Below are 16460 nucleotides of genomic sequence, written 5' to 3' on the forward strand. Positions count from 1 at the left end.
GAAGTAGTGCATCGGTGCATTGTCGTACTCCACAGGACCACAGGAGGGGGAGTGCTGTGGAAGAAGGGCCTTCATGCAATTCATGGGGTTGATTTGCCTCTTTGTGGGTATAGAGTTTTATTTTATATATATATATATATATATATATATATATATATATATATAATAAAAAGAAAAAGCGACAAAGAATTTAAACCTTGGATTTTCTTATAAAGTGGGCTGCATGCCAACCCATCAACTTTTTCTTATATGATCCCTTCAACTGCCTTCCGTCAAAAGTGACGGAATCTCTGATCTCAGAGACCGCTGCAAAAAATCAGAGAGAGAGAGAGGGGGAGATGAGATGAGATGGAGGGAGGCTTTGCCACCCAAGAATTTCTTCAGAAAAGGTAATTGCAGAATGAAGTTTCAAAACATAAAAAGTTGCTCTAGAAAGAATTATTTCTATTCCTTTACTGCTCTCTTTTGTTTTTAGTTGGTTGAATGGAAGCATACTTTGTTTATTTTATTGTGGTACAGCACCGAGATCGCTGAGCAGCATAGATTTTCTGAATTCTATCTGAAGGCAATGAAGGCTTATTGGTGACAATTGAATCGCTGGTGATCTCTCTTCTCTGTTTTTTTTTTTTGCAATGTCGAATTTTAGTTTCCCTAAATGTTTTATCGGACCGAGTCGTGTTTGTGTTCTTTTATGTGAGATTCTCCATTTGTTAGTAATTAGAGATACTAGATGTGAAAAAACAAAGGGAGAAGTTCCAATAGGAGCTTCTTTTGTATTGGAAAGTTTTGGAGATAGTTGATGCAGAGAATCTCCTTTTTTTTTTTTTTTTGAGAAGAAAACAAGTTGGGATATTCTTTCTACCGCGAGTAATCGTAAATGCTTGATGAGGACAAATCTGTGTAAATGTTTGACAAGTGCAGTTTTATTTTTATACTTTAATTTGTGAGTCTAGTTAAGATTAGAACTTTATAAATTTCTCTCATGATTGTCATTTTAATACAGAGTTCTAATCTGGCATACTTAACATGCAGGTTTCCGACTTTGGATCCCTTATTTGAGATAATAACTTGAGAATTGTAAGTTGTAAAGTGCGGTTTTGAGGTTCAAGTTGGTTCCTGTAAGGGGATAGCGACATACATGGTCAAATACCGGTATCATTATGTAGTATAAACTGGTCAGATGCCGAGAATAATTTGGTGTATATTTCTTGTTTTTTCTAATTTTGAAGGAGTTTTTGTTTGAATAGATAAAAAAAGGCTTTTTTTTTTTTTAAGAAGAAAATGGGCTTCCATAGTCTCTTCATAGTCTATTCATAATCTATTCATAGCATAAGTTGTTTCTGTAACAACCCAGGATCTCACCCAAAATGGCTAGCCGGAAGGTATTATTTGGGTTCCTTGATCCTGTATAAGTACCCAAGATCTACCCAGCGAATAACCGATGTGGGACTAAACACACGCCCGCACGGGTCCTCACATACTCCCTCCGTTCAAGCCCTAACGTCCTCGTCAGGCTAAGGGTTCATATCTATTCAAATCTAATCACAAACACCACGATTGGCCCGTGGTCAGCTCCAATAGATCCGTGCTGCAGTGTCCCCTAGTCCACATAGGTTATGAGCCGGGTCCGCTCTGATACCATTATGTCACGCCCCCGCCTGCGCGAGGCACGTGAGGCACCCAATGCCCACGTGGGGGCCACATGAGGAGGGACCACGGGGCTCCCCTGCCAGATATTGTCCGGTTCTGGGGCTTCACGCAAGCGTCCTTCACCCCTCCCCGGTTTTGTTTTCCACCCAAAACGCGTCTGCAGGATTTGGAGACACCCGCCTCATATGCCCAGGCTTTGGAACGAGTCTTTCCGATGTGGGACTATTGGGCCTCACAGTTTCATAGTCTATTCATGACAGGATTTGTTTAAAGGTTTTAATTGTCTTCCAAGAAGTAGAAATTACCTCTGATATGACTTATGATTTACTGCCAACCCACAAAGTATATGCTTAATGCTTAATGAATGTAGAAAAAGGAAAAACTCCAGTTAAGATCAACGAAAGCCAATTCGAAACTCTTTGGTTTCATTAATTTATGCGGATACTTTCTGACAGAAGGGAGACATGCTCTTATGCTGCAAAGTTTCATTGTTTGAGTGCTTAATATTTTTGCAAAGTAAGATACTGATATGAGATCTTTGTTTACAGAGAGGGGAGGGGAAAAACTGTGCTGATAAGGATACCAAGATATGGGTTTTTTGGAACTCTTTATCACTGCAACGGTGCCGGTTATGAATGTTCTTCTGGTGACTGGTGTTGGATCATTTCTCGCAACAAGTAATGTTGGAATTCTGAGCGAAGATGCAAGGAAGCATTTGAATAATGTAAGTTGTGGTAGTTATTCCAGACTTGTGCTCTTACCGGGGTACTAAACATGCACATTTTTGTTGGCAGAAGCTCTAGTTTTTCTTGCCGTTTGTAAATTCTGTGGTTTGATATAAATAAGACGGTCTTTTTCTCATAAAAAGGAAAAGGCTCGGTTGGACAGATTAAGCGAAAAGAAATCTTTATTTTCTGAAGTGATTTCTTAGTTAGTGAAAGCACAGGAAGCAACATCTGTTTGGACATGCTGCATGCCGGTTCTGCTTCAATTTGGCCACACCATCTCCTTTTCATCAACCACGCTGCTAAATCCCTGTACTTTTGCACCCTACCAATGTTATTCCCATAACATGAGCATGAAAAGAGGATTCCTACAAGCTAGCCCTCACCATTTCTCCCTAATTTATTGTCGAGCGCACTATACACCCCTGTGTTTCCTGTTTTATTAATTAATTTATTATAATTTTTCTCTTAAGATAACTGCTAAACTCTGTTTTCATGCAGGTCGTGTTTTTTGTATTTAATCCAGCTCTTGTGTCAACCAATTTGGCTCGAACAATCACTATGGAGAGCATGGTTTTATTGTAGGTTTTCTATTTATCTTTGCCCCAGTTCCTAATAGCAAAATTGTCATTCAATGTAATTGATGAAACTCCAGCACCCTCCTACTTTCTTTTACCGATACTTCTGCATCTTCTGGTTTGCCTAATTCTTATTTCTATTTTCTCTCTAAATGGTTTCGAGACCATTATAAGCATAAAATATATAAGCCTGCCTTCCATCCTTAAGGATTGGCTTAAATGACCTTTCTTTCTCATTGGTTCTTAAATTAGTCCAGGCCCTCTTAGCAGCAACGCTTCTTGGCATAGATAACGATTACTATAAAGCATAAAGTTTATCCAGATGTCTGTGTGCAACTTCGCTCAGGTTTTTGTAAGTTGCAGTACAAAATATGGCGAAAAAATGTGAATCCCTGGAAACTGAATATGGATACATTTGGATGTATCATTACTTATAGCACTTCTACTAACATGACTGCTACCTTTTCATGGTCAAATAAAGGAGCCTTTACTCTCAGCAATTCTACTTGTTTCTCTTCTATCACAATTGTAATACTCAAGAATAGGCTACATTCTTAATTTCTTATACACCATTTTACATTGCTCCGCTTGCATTTCTATGACATTATCCTTGTATACGTTTGTTATAGCCCCACATCATTGCTTGCCAAATAATCCTTGGACCTCAACGACTGATGTTTTTTTGCTTCAGATAACCACTATGATGCTTGTATTAAATATTCATTTTTGGTTCATTTGGTTGCATATGATCTGAACTTGCATGCTTTTCCATTTGTTTCCTCAAAAGACGCACATTGGAAATATATACTTAGGAGTCAACAACAATGTTATATTTTAGTGAATGGCTAGGACTTGTCTTTTATCTAATTGTTCAGGATATTTCTCTATTTTAAGTCCATCTGGAGAAAAATAGAGAGGTAATAGTCACTTCTGTTCATGCGTGCAGGTGGTTTATGCCAATCAATATCCTTCTCACCTTCATTGTCGGTTCATTATTTGGATGGCTTGTCATCCAAATCACCAGAGCTCCTACCAATTTGAGGGGCCTTATTTTGGGCTGTTGTGCAGCTGGTAATGAAAGATATACATCAGCCGATATATTTCATGTTTATAAATCTGCAGAAATAGCAATAAATTAGGCACTTCCATGGTGAAATGGCTTATCTGACATTTAGACACGAATCTGTGATGCATTATGTATGGTATCTACTTTTTGTAACTTATTCTTCAACCTATAATTCAAATAAACTTGTTCATGGTATTATTCGGACGGTAGTTTGTTAACTATTTTACTTATTAATCATTACGAAGAATTTTCATAGATAATCAGTGTAAACTTAGAGAGGTATTCTTCTTGCTGCTAATATGATTTTTAGTATGTTTTTTTATCAATTTGTTGTTTCATGATCTTAATTGTTAGTTCCCAAAAGATGTCCGGCTTTCCCAACAAAGTGCATAAGGATTCTTTTCTTGGTCAAAGTCTAAAATAAGTTTCCATGACATTCTTGAATATTAATAGTTTGTCCCACCTGTCAGTATACTTGGTATTTCTTGTTCTTGTATTATGGATCTGTTGAATGTATATCGGCAGCTAATCTGCATTATTTAGTGATTCAAGGGAAAGGATCGAGTAATTCTGGCAACAAATCTTTTGAAAAGTATTTAATTTTTGCATGATAAATCTCAATCATTTGGTTCATGATTCCAGCAGAATATTTTTAATAAATTATGAAATTGGTCTAACAGGAAATTTAGGCAATATGCTTCTCATTATTGTCCCTGCTATTTGTAAAGAAAAAGGCAGTCCTTTTGGTGCTTCCGATGTTTGTCATACATATGGCTTAGCATATGCTTCTCTCTCGATGGCTGTAAGTCTTTTCTTTCTTAAATATCGCTAACTATATAGTTATATTTGGCATTGCACATGCAATACAGTAAATCTTTATCGTTACCAAGAATGAACTACAGATCCACAATCATGTCATGAATCTAGGTTTCAACACATATTGCTCCATGCCATTACATACCATGCCATTGCCAGCCATGATATGGGCACTGCATGGGAAGTGCTGCAGTACCGTGTGCATGATGGTCTGTAACAATGGTGCTGTGCACATTACCCTGTTTTTGCAAAATGAGCCTCGGCATGTGTTTGGGGATTTGCCTCTTACGGCACTGCATGGCATTGTATGGGTTGGTATCATACCATGCCATCTTATTGCTGTCACTAGTATGGTATGTGATACTTTAATGCATTGGATCGACCAAAATGATTGTTAATTGTAAATGTGACAAATGATGACTGATTTTTTATCATTTACTGCAATTTTTATCATTTAGGTAATATAGAAAATGAAAAAAAAAATCTCAAGTCTGTCTGTGTTTATATGATTGCAGATTGGCGCAATCTTTCTGTGGTCTTATGTCTACAATATTGTGCGGGTATCTTCAGGTGCTGCAAAAGGCAAAATGAATACCAATTTTCACCCTCATACGATGGAGTTTCCAGAAGGAAGCACAAGGTTATTTCCAGGGAGCTGCACAGATGGGGCAATTACAACTTATAACTGTTCCACATCTAGTCATTATGCAGATGAAAGCACACTTCCTCTATCTAGGTCCAATGAGTCCTCCACTATGAAGGTTGTTCGCAAGTTCTACTCCTTTCTATAGCTCTAATCAGTTTCCAATATTTTTTATTCCTCCATGGTAATAAAAATCAGCTTTATTAGTATAACATTGGCAAATACAATCCCTTATTGCAAATCCCTTATTGTGATATATATTCATTTAAAAATAATTTTTATCAATCTAACTATCTAAGTCAGTACATACATTTTGAACCAAGGTTTGCCGAACCGCCCAGTTCAGGCAGTACCGAACCGACCCAGTGCAAAACCGGATCGGTTCGCTATTTTAATTTGGTTCCGGCCCATAGCCAGAATTGGTCTTTTTCGGACCGGAACCAACCGGTTCGATGCCGACTAGGTGCGAATCGGTCAGTTCGCACCGAGTCAACACGGTTTCAGACCGGGTTGACTGTGGACACTGTGGTATTATTGGCATTGTGGGTCCTAGCCGTACCAGTTTCGGTTCGGTACCGAACTGTACCGACCGTCGACCGGTACGGGTCCCGGTCTCGGTTCGGCGGTCCTTGTTTTGAACGATCTGAAGATGCTGACAGAGAGTATCGAATAAATTTGTACATTATAACTATAATTACCGAGAAGATGAGAGTGTGCCTTGAAACATTGTGGGCTGAATTATCCACAATTCCACATAGTATTTACCAAAACACGCCTTTCAAGATGTACTTATTGTCCTCAAACTCATGATATTGTAGATTTAAACAACGGAACCAAGAATTTACAAAACCCTCATACTTCATAACTTCCTATTGTCGAAATGTCAGAGAGCTTTGCATATACCTTAACAATAGCATTTTTTGTGAAGACTTTAATAAAGTATCATCTTTTCACAACACATATGTTCCAAATAATTTGAAATTATGATGATACATATTTTCTGCATATCTGCATTTACATATGCAGGTACCCCATTCATTGAACCCAAGGTCAACTTCAAGTAACTTTCAAACAAATTAGTAATGGTTTGGAAGCGTAGTGGCTAAAATATTAACCAAAACAAATAGAAGCTACCTCTCCATCCGGAAAAAAATGCTCTTATTAATCATCACATGAATTTAAAAGTCATTTATTAATGTTCATTATATGCAATCTCAGTGTTATATATGTTGGGGTGAAGTATTCCCTACCGCTACCTCGCTTAAAATTTCTTAGTAGCCTCATAATGTTTTTTACTGCCTCCTAAATTTCTGCGCCAGGAGTCAGGACAAAAGAAGAATAGGAAAAAAAAATGGTTGGTAAAGGTATAAAACTGTTCCTTTAGTCTATTCTGTAACTTGTAAAGCCTAACTATATGTCTTATATCAGTTAGGGCAACAATTGGCTGATTCAAGTGATTGTGTAGCAAGAACCATCCACACGATCTACAATTTCTTCCCTGAGAATTTCTCATTGCATCACATGTGACTGAACATTTCTGAGATACCTTGCAGGTACCATTTTTAGTCAAAGCTCGAAAATTGCTGTCAACATTGTCAGGAGTAATTGACTTAAAGAAATTGTTTGCTCCTTCTACTATTGGAGTGGTATGCCGTCATTCATCATATTTCTGCAAAAGCACCATTTTATAAGTTATTGCTATGATCCATGCTGAATATATGTCAATAAATAAAATTAAGATGTTTTTTGTTTCTTTTTTTTGAAATGCTCTAAATGCACAACTGTACTTCTACATTGTTAGAAAGAATGACTAGAAGTTGGTCAATATTAGTACGTCTTTAAAGAAACGTAATCACATTTTAATCATGTAATATTATAAATCAAAAGTAGTTGTTCAAGATTTCACTAGGCAAACAACTTCATTAAATGTTACCTGACTCCTCTAATTGAAACAATAAAAACTCAAATTTTCAGCCTAATATAATGAAATGATTAAATTTCAGTTATATCTAAAATTAATTTATCTTTCTTTGGATGACTAGCATCAAAATACCAACATTATTGTTAAAACAGGATGCTTTCATTGTTGAGACTTGAGACTATACTCAAGACTCAGATTTGGAAGCTCCACCATATTGTGTGAATGGTTCCCTTGACTATATGTCGGTCAGGGATGATGGTTTGAACTTTCAAGTTAGCTGCTCATCCTTAACATAGCCGTTCTTAATCGTATTATCCCGGGCATGCCACCACGTCCTGCACATTGCAATCTATCAGCTTGAAGAAGAGAATTTTAAAAAAATGTCACACTTCTCTACATCCAAGGAAACTCTTGGCTTTGCTTATCTAGTACTCTGATATAAGACACCTTAAACAAGGAAACTCATATCATATAAAAGAGTAAGATTTATGAATCTTCGAAGGAATAGATGTTTTCATCTCTTATTGGATATTAAGAATACCTGCAAGAAGGTGGTACAACATCTTGAGCAATTACATATTTGCACAGTGAAGTACGGAGCATCTCTAAGTGTGGACTAAAAGGCAGCAAAGGTGGAGCAACAAGTACAAGATTCTTCATATAGTTCATGCTAGATTGATAGCAAGGACTACCAACTTGATCAATGTAGAAAACCAAAACCAACTAAGTGAACATACCGTCGCATCATCTCTATTATTCACTACAGAGACAAATCAAATGCCATCATTAAGATGCACAAAAGGGAAAGGAAAAAGGAAAGATCCCAAAGGACTCTTTGGTTCCTGACATCAATATTGTGCAGTTATGACTCAAAAATGTTTCCAGATCATCAAAGGAAGGCAATCTAAGGAGAATACTTTTTATACAAAAAAACAGAAAAAAAGATGGCTGCAAACATTTATTGATAACAACACTTACAATTTTACACCCTGTTAAAAAGCCATGCTTATATAAAAGAATTAGCACTCAGAATGTGGTATTGCAGAGGGCCATCACCAAAGTGCTTTAGCCATGGGTTTACATTATATTTATTTACTAAACTAGGGAACAAGACACTGAAATATCTTTTTTTTATATGCATGTTTTAAGAGCCTGAGTTGGAATTTGATATACAATTATTAGGTGCATCATCTATTAAAATTTTATGGATACAATCTTTTTCTACTTTCTTCTGTAGATTGTTGGTTTCGTTATTGGAGTCATTCCTCAAATTAGAAAAGCGATGATTGGTGAGGGTGCCCCTCTCCGTGTGATTCAAGAGTCAGCTGCTTTGTTGGGGTACATTCCTTAGGCTGAAATTTTGATTTTACTGCAGTATCCTTTGTACTAGTTTGTAGACTTTGGATTGCTACTCAAACTCATGTTACCTGGTAGACATGATGCTCTAAACATGATTCCTTTCAGTGTTTATTACCTAATACCAAAAGGAAAAAAAAAAAAAAAAGCTTAAGCGCACCTTGCTTTGAAATGCATATAATAGCTGAGTTTTTTTTTCTTTTTTAAAATGAAAGCATATAATAGCTGTGTTGTAATGACATTTGTCATAGCTGTGTTGCAATGACAATTGTCATTCATGAAATTTTGCACAGATAAGTTGTGAGCCATAAGTTCATACAACTTTGTTGGTCATGTACTACTGATTTGTGGTATTTGGATTGCTACTCTACTCCTATGAAACTCATGTTACATGGTAGACATGATGCTCTAAACAAGATTCCTTTCAGTGTTTACTACCTAATATCAAAAAAAAAAAAGCTTGAGCTCACCTTGCCTTGAAATGCATATAATAGCTGTGCTGGAACAACATTTGTCCATAAGTTGTGAGCCACAAATTTATACAACTTTATTAGTCACGTTTACAAACATATGATAGGTGAAGTTAGTCACACAGGGAATGCTCTCTTTTAATGATCTTATTCTTGACTAGATATATTTAGGTCCCTGCATCAGACTTTGCCTTCTTCATCTAGATTTTCTACAAGTATAGGGAAATCTTGGAAGGTCGCTTCCAGGTTGCATGAGCCTAAGCTGCACAGCCAAGAAAGGTATATGGTAGGTTTCTCTTTTTTTAAATATGCCTTAGGTACAAACTCAGCCCTGATTTGTGAAAATTTCTCAAATTTTAATCCATCACACCCCAATTCTCAAAGCTAGTGCTGTATGGAAGGAATGAGGCTCTCAAACTACAGTTTATGTCTATTTGTTCTGTTGGAAAAAATCTATTGTTAGAAGGCGACACCTTTTTCCATACAAATTCAAGATTTTGGAAGAAAAGATGTTTAAGGCAGACATAAATACATTCATATTTCATACATAACGTATATTTTATATATATATATATATATATATATATATATATATATATATTGTGTGTGTGTATATTTAGATATTTTCTTTTTTGTAGTTATTGACATGCCATCATCACCGAATTAAAGCCTCCTAGGAGTTTCATACTTGAATCAACCTCATATTACAGGAAACATCTGGATCGGCTTAACTTTAAAGTTTAAAGATTACATACTAAGCTGGAGCACGTTTTTCTGAACTTATCAACAGATGCTTCTCCCATTGGAGCAGACAGGTTTTAAATCCTGCAGCGACTATTTTGGTGCAATTTGCATGTGCATATGTACTACCTTTTCGTAAAGAAAGAGAACATGTCTTTTGCCATTTTTTATAGCTCTAGGAATATATGCCACTCTCTCAGAAGTTCTCATGATGTTACTAGGTAAATTAGACAAACTATTAGAATGGTAAGGATGGAATAGTCAACTTAATAGTCCCATCATAAATTAGCCAAACATTTCTCTACAGCTATTTGCTACAATTTTAACTTATGTCATGACATCAATACTAACTGTAGAAGTAGAACAGAGTGAAGTAGAATACACATGCCTGAGCAATATGGTTACAATCAATATACTGTTTTCCAAGATTTTTGATATCTAACACTAAAGTCACTGATCATGTTCCATACTAACAGCACTCTCTTTCTGGAATTTAAACTATATGTTCTTGGACTTCTAAACCATCACAAAAAAAAAATCTCAGAAATCAGTTCTGTCGTTGTGGATCTCAACTCTTTATTCCAGGGTAAGCTAGACTTAGAGCTTCTGTGATTTAGATTTTTTCTTTTTTGGGGGGTAAAAGGGAAGAACACCCTTAAAAACAGCCTCAACGAGACCACATTTAAGGCAGTTTCATACAATCAGTTTGTAATAACAAAGCCAAACTAAATAATGCATGCATTTGATGGTTCAGATTTGTTTCCACGCATGAACTGCTGGACAGCTCTACAATGTCCTTGTTTTTCTTGGACATGACTAAGTAACAGGATAGCCCACAACCTGATTTGCTTCCATTTACATGTTAACGTTCATCAAAAATAAAGAGCACTCATACAAACATGAATATACATAGTATTTCATTATGACATCAATTGTTCTTCCACTTTATCATACAATGGGAACTGATATATCTTTTTCTTTCCTTCTTTTAAAGGGGGGAACTGCTTTATCTTTTTCATTTTCACTGGCTTTGCAGTAATCATGCCTTTTTTCTTGCTGACTTTTTAAGCTTTCATTTTATTGATCTTTTCCTTTTTTTTGCATGAAGTGATGGAGCAATTCCAACACTCACACTGATAATGGGTGGAAATCTTATCAAAGGTACTAGTAATTCAGTATTTATGGAATATGTGCTTCTGTTTCACTTCCATGAGTAGATTGCATTGCTAGAAACCAAAACATAAATGCAAATAAATGCATCTGGTTCATGTTTACAGGCTTGCGAAGTTCAGGCATCCGATTGTCAATTATTATTGGGGTTATAGTTGTTCGGTATATCATGTTGCCCCTAGTAGGCATAGTTGTAATTAAAGGGGCCATTCATCTGGGCCTGGTGCATTCAGATCCTTTATATCAATTCATTCTTTTGGTGCAATATGCACTTCCACCTGCGATGAACATTGGTAAGAAATGCTTCTGCTAGATGGAATTGTGGTGCAAAATTGATATGATTCATTAGGTTCTGTGATGAGCCATACAATCCTGGGACTTATCAGTCCTTGCTGATAAGTTATTTGTCTAGTGATTTAATTTTTTTCTTCAATATGTGATTCATTAACTAAGTGATAATTTTTCGAAGTTCCTATATAACCAAAATGCTTGATGGCAGGTACTATTACTCAATTGTTTGGTGCCGGTGAGAGTGAGTGCTCTGTCATTTTTCTCTGGGCATATGCCCTGGCTTCATTTTCACTCACCCTGTGGTCCACTTTTTTCATGTGGCTCGTATCATGATCAGTTTTAAGTTCAGGACAGGGGATAAAAAGAATAATTCTTGGCAGCATCAAACCCTAAGGATCACACATCAGGCTTCTCATAAGCTCCACATATTGATTGTTTTTGTGGGAGGTGTTTTCATGGAACATGGTCTGAAATGAAACCAAACATGAAGCTGGTTCTCAAAAAGAATCAAATATGAAGCAAATCTGCGAATATAGAAGTCAGAAAATTGAAAGGAGTGCTAATTCAACTATAGCCACACCCTCCTTCATTGGGCTTTACCACAGTCATATGTATTTTGATTGGAAAATTAATGCCTTACTTTTTTTTAATTATAAGTTTCTACCATGTGAGTTGAAAAAAGGAGATTGTTGATTTGGTCCAGACATGAGGAATAGTGGTTATGGAATAGCATTTTTCCCTCATACTTTATTGTTGCCACCATGACAAAAGCTTGTAGAATTTCTTTCAGTATATTCTCCACTTCCATACTAAGATGAAAATTCTGGAGCAGGATACTTTTAATATAACTCCAGTCTTAACATGTAAGAAAGCCATTCCAAGAAAGTTCCATTCCAAAGATTGTGGCCCTTACTGTTTTCTGCTGGTCCAACGGAGGAATTTAATACCTTAAGTACATATGCAAGTCAACAATTTTTTCCTGTCCATTCCAGCTTGTTCCATTGTTGAACTCTTTTGAAATCATCTTCCATTGTCACACTTTTGTACTTCAATATGGCAAGTCTAATGAAAATTTGAAACAAATATTAATCCCATATAACATAGCCAGAGTAGTACTAAATCAAAGCATACACATGTTAGCATTCTTGAAAATGTTTTGGTTGCCCGCCCTTCTCAGATAGACTATAAAAACATCGCAAAGATTAGATCGTAGTAGTCATACACACCAACTCCCCACTCCAATTGCCAATGCTTGAGGGAAGCAATTATACACACCAAAACAACAAGAAACTTGATAGTTCTGGACCAAAACACCTATTTGGTACCCACTATTTGAAGGTCTCAGCACAATGTGCTTTATCCACATCATCAAAGTATGAATGCTCCATTGCTTTCTTTGCAGAGATCCTCTTTGAAGGCTCATATTGCAGCATCTTCTGCAAAATGTGAAAATTTTCTTGTGTTAAAAAGACAGGCAGCAGGGATTAGAAGATAGAAAGACATTACCCCCTCTACTCCATTACAACAAATAAAAAGTACAGATAAGAGCATTTCAGCTCAACGTTTGATTGCTCTAAAAAAATAGCTTAATATTTTAGTGGAAAGTAAACATCTCGGTTTTTATATATGTTAAGGCAATATGCTTCCTTTTATGCACACAGAAAACCAGATCAATGAATGCAGGCTGGACTCACCGAAAGCAGATCAATTCCATCGGCATCAAGATTTTGAATCACGGAAGAAAGTTTCTTGGGGCCCCATTGAGGATACTCGTGCCAGTTAGGCAATTTGCTTACTCCTGGCCACACTTCTTCATTTGGGGTTCCCAATAACCTGCAACAATAAGCAAACAAATGATCAATATGAAGTAAGAAAAGAATTTTCTCAAAGCTAAAATGGAAACAACACAAGAAAAGGAATTGGAAACAACTTCACCTGAAAATGTGAAGGAGCTGCTGCAGTTCTGAGTCTCCAGGAAATAGTGCTTGAGTTGTTACTAGTTCAGCTAGAACGTAAGAAAACCAAGCAAAGCACAACTTAGGCTACTTCAAGAGAAAAAAAAGAAAAGAAAAAAAGCTTCTCTTTTTCAAAGAAATAAGTGAAAGCCTACCGAATATGCAGCCAACAGACCACATATCAACTGGTGTTGAATAATGTGTGGCCCCAAGAAGCACTTCAGGAGCTCTATACCACAGTGTCAGGATCTGAAACATATAGTTATCCTAGTAGTCAGTAATCATGAAACTTAAACAAAAGAAGCACTATGGCATCCAAGGTGCCATGGCACAATACAATCCTCAAGATAATGTTACTTGAACACAATCGTGGAAGATAATTTCTAGAGAACAAACCTCATGAGTATACTTCTTAAGCGGAACAGTGAATGCTCTACTTAGTCCAAGGTCTGCTATTTTAAGCATCATTGTCTTCCGATCCATTAAAAGATTGTGAGGCTTCAGGTCTCTGCAAATGAAGAGGGAGCACGAGATGTGAATCAAGAAACATGGGACCTGCTGTTTGCAAGCTACAAACTAGAAAGAGGGTGGTGGCAATATATATTTTACCTATGCAGTACACCATGACCGTGGCAAAATGCTACACCCTTGCACAGTTGGTACATTAAAATCTGCAGGAAGAAAAATACCAACTCCTAAGGATCTCGATTCAACTAAAAGGCAAAACTCCAAAGGCCATGATTCTGAATGCTGAATTTCCAAAAGCAGAAGGCAAAACTTGCAGATATAACTTTCGGATAATTGATAATATGGAGAATAAATAATGGCTGATAAACCCAATGGCCGAATATAGATTGGTTCTGCTTCATTTAAGAAAACAAAGATATTGTCATTTTGACTAATAAAGCAGAAAATACCTAGGAAATATGTACCCATGAATAACCATTTAAAAATCCATTCTTTAGAAATTATTTTTGCTACCTTGGTAAAAATTTTGGTTCAAAACTCATGGTTATATATGTGTCTCTGAGAAGCTGTTACAAAGGTTACCTTCACGGTTTTGGATGGAATCATCTCCTGGTTCGCGCGGAAGCTTCTGATGTATTTCTTGAGATCAGTGTCCATGTACTCAAAGACCAGATAAAGAACCGTCTTCCCTTCTTTGTTCTGGCCTTGCTTGAGATCCAACAGCCTGGAAATGATAGTGGAAGCGAAGAATTAACAGAAGCCTCGATATTATTAATCTGGACAAATTTGGAAGGTGAGAGAGAAGACCAATGCATAAAAATGCCCAAAAAGTGAACTTAAAAAAGAGAAACTAGCTAATAGGGAGAAGTAGCAAGGAGCTACAAAATTTCGAAAAAATATCTTTTATTATAATCTCAGCAAATTGGCAAGATCTAAAAGATATAAATCATCCAACTGAATGCTAAAATTAAAACATTGTTCCCAAAATAAATTAAAAAAAAAAGAACTAAAAGAACACAAGATAGAAACATCAAAACAAATCCCAAAACAGCAACTTTATAGCATCCCAGTGTTCTCCAAATATTTGTTACCACATGAAACAGAGGCAAAGCTCGAACAAATGCCATACGGGCACAAAGGAATAACATTACCCACAAAAATAGCGACAAATCGCTAGTGGAAAGAGGAAATAAAACCAAGAAACCGTGCAGGAAATATTAGTCAAGACCAGGAATCAAGAAAAAAAACTCTGATTAATTCATGAAATTCAAGGACCAAGAATCATAAGAAGATTTATAGCCAAAAATAAAAAGAAAAAAAAAACTGATATACAAAACCGTAGCCAGAAGACAGAATCTAAAGAGAAGAATCAAAATCCATCGACTTAGAAAGACCCCCAAAATACATAGCAATGGAAACCAAAGATTTGCTCACCGGACGATATGGGGGTCGAAGAAGAGCATTCTGAGAAGCGACACCTCACGGAGAGTGGTCGAGGGGACTCCCTCGTCGTCCTCGGGGAGGCGGGTCTTCTTGAGGGCCACGATCTTTCCCGTGGCCTTCTCCCTCGCCTTGTAGACCTTCCCGTAGGTCCCTTCTCCCACCTTCTCCAGCTTCTCGTAGGCATCCATGGCTCTCGCCGTCGCAGCCATCTCTCTCTCTCTATCTCTCGGGCAGATATTTGGGGTAGGGATTGGGAGAGAAGGGGATTTTATGCGAGCAAAAATAGCCGTTAGGGTTTCCGGTGCGATGCACTAACGGATAGAATTTTTGAAATTCGAATTCAAACTGCATGGTTGGCCCATAGTTGTTTGGGGCCGCTCCAATTGAAACTTTTTGATGCTTGGCCCAGGCTCAGCCCATTTGCTTAATGGAGGCCCTATCTTTCATGCTATGCTTTCAGAGAATCCAACCAGCCAGCTTGACTTGCCGATAATCTTGTCTGGCATTCTGCTTCCAAACTTCCTCAACAAATTCGAGCTCTTATCATGGCTGAAATGGTACGAGTTCAGTTCACCCACATGATCTTCAATAATTCGAATCGAGCATTACATTGATCAGCTCCTAACATGCAAGAAATCATTAGCTCTAGTGTTGTCACTATTTATTGCTAATTATTAGCATAATTTTAAAGATCATATAACAATCTGCAGCATAATATATTTTTTTATTTTTTTTTGTTAGCATGATCTTAATTTTAAAGATCGCATAACAACCTATATCAATCAATAATATTTTTCATTATTAGTGTGATACTATAACCGTCTATATTATTTTTCGAGTCCGACGAAACAGAAATAAAATTCTCACTCTTTTTTCTTTTATTTTTCTCCTCTCCTACCTTCCTCAAATTTTTCTCCTCTCCTACCTTCCTCAACAAATTCAAGTTCTTATCATGCTGAAATGGTACGAGTTCACCTGCATGATCTTCAGTCATTGAAATGGTACGAGTTCACCTGCATGATCTTCAGTCATTGGAATCGAGCATTATGTTGATCAGCTCCTAACTTGCAAGAATCATCAGCCCTGGTGTTGTCACTATTTATTGCTAATTGTGAAGTTTTACCAGAATCTTTTGATTGGTTTCCTAACCACCATTGTCGGAGGTAT

At 36.8% G+C, this 16460-nt stretch overlaps 2 protein-coding genes across 13 annotated transcripts; one reads left to right on the top strand and one right to left on the bottom strand.

Annotated features, from left to right (window-relative positions):
* Nucleotides 1-190: 190 nt before the first annotated feature.
* On the top strand, nt 191-12075 carry LOC103705173 (protein PIN-LIKES 3-like). 12 transcript variants are annotated; one of them, XM_089928339.1, is made up of 14 exons: nt 191-389; nt 520-600; nt 1033-1175; nt 2199-2374; nt 2877-2956; nt 3900-4024; nt 4700-4821; nt 5351-5596; nt 6798-6842; nt 7032-7124; nt 8637-8737; nt 11075-11127; nt 11244-11429; nt 11636-12075. In XM_089928339.1, the coding sequence occupies exons 4-14, from the start codon at nt 2240-2242 to the stop codon at nt 11758-11760; spliced, it is 1311 nt and encodes a 436-aa protein (XP_089784465.1). In that variant the 5' UTR covers nt 191-389; nt 520-600; nt 1033-1175; nt 2199-2239; the 3' UTR covers nt 11761-12075. The 12 variants fall into 12 exon arrangements, with proteins under 12 accessions (XP_089784465.1, XP_038987246.3, XP_038987247.3 ...); XM_039131318.3 differs by having other exon boundaries at nt 1033-1152; XM_039131319.3 differs by having other exon boundaries at nt 1033-1077.
* A 391-nt stretch (nt 12076-12466) lies between these two features.
* On the bottom strand, nt 12467-15554 carry CDKB2;1 (cyclin-dependent kinase B2;1). The gene is made up of 8 exons (XM_088714515.2): nt 15285-15554; nt 14433-14574; nt 13992-14053; nt 13779-13890; nt 13538-13631; nt 13363-13432; nt 13122-13260; nt 12467-12863 (listed from the first exon to the last, which is right to left on the bottom strand). Exons 1-8 carry the CDS (start codon nt 15500-15502, stop codon nt 12756-12758), a joined length of 945 nt encoding a protein of 314 aa, XP_088570641.1. The 5' UTR covers nt 15503-15554; the 3' UTR covers nt 12467-12755.
* Nucleotides 15555-16460: the final 906 nt, after the last annotated feature.

The sequence above is a fragment of the Phoenix dactylifera genome, chromosome 18 (genome assembly GCF_051530095.1).
Source record: "Phoenix dactylifera cultivar Ajwa chromosome 18, Ajwa_hap1_PhDact_Kaust_v1.1, whole genome shotgun sequence".
Taxonomy (NCBI): domain Eukaryota; kingdom Viridiplantae; phylum Streptophyta; class Magnoliopsida; order Arecales; family Arecaceae; genus Phoenix; species Phoenix dactylifera.

Excerpts from the sequence above, each read along its gene's own strand:
- LOC103705173 (XM_088714509.2), top strand. The coding sequence starts at position 2,240 with ATGGGTTTTTTGGAACTCTTTATCACTGCAACGGTGCCGGTTATGAAT. Across the intron at positions 2,375-2,876 it reads CAAGGAAGCATTTGAATAAT|GTCGTGTTTTTTGTATTTAA; the intron begins GTAAGTTGTGGT and ends GTTTTCATGCAG. Across the intron at positions 11,430-11,635 it reads TCCACCTGCGATGAACATTG|GTACTATTACTCAATTGTTT; the intron begins GTAAGAAATGCT and ends GCTTGATGGCAG.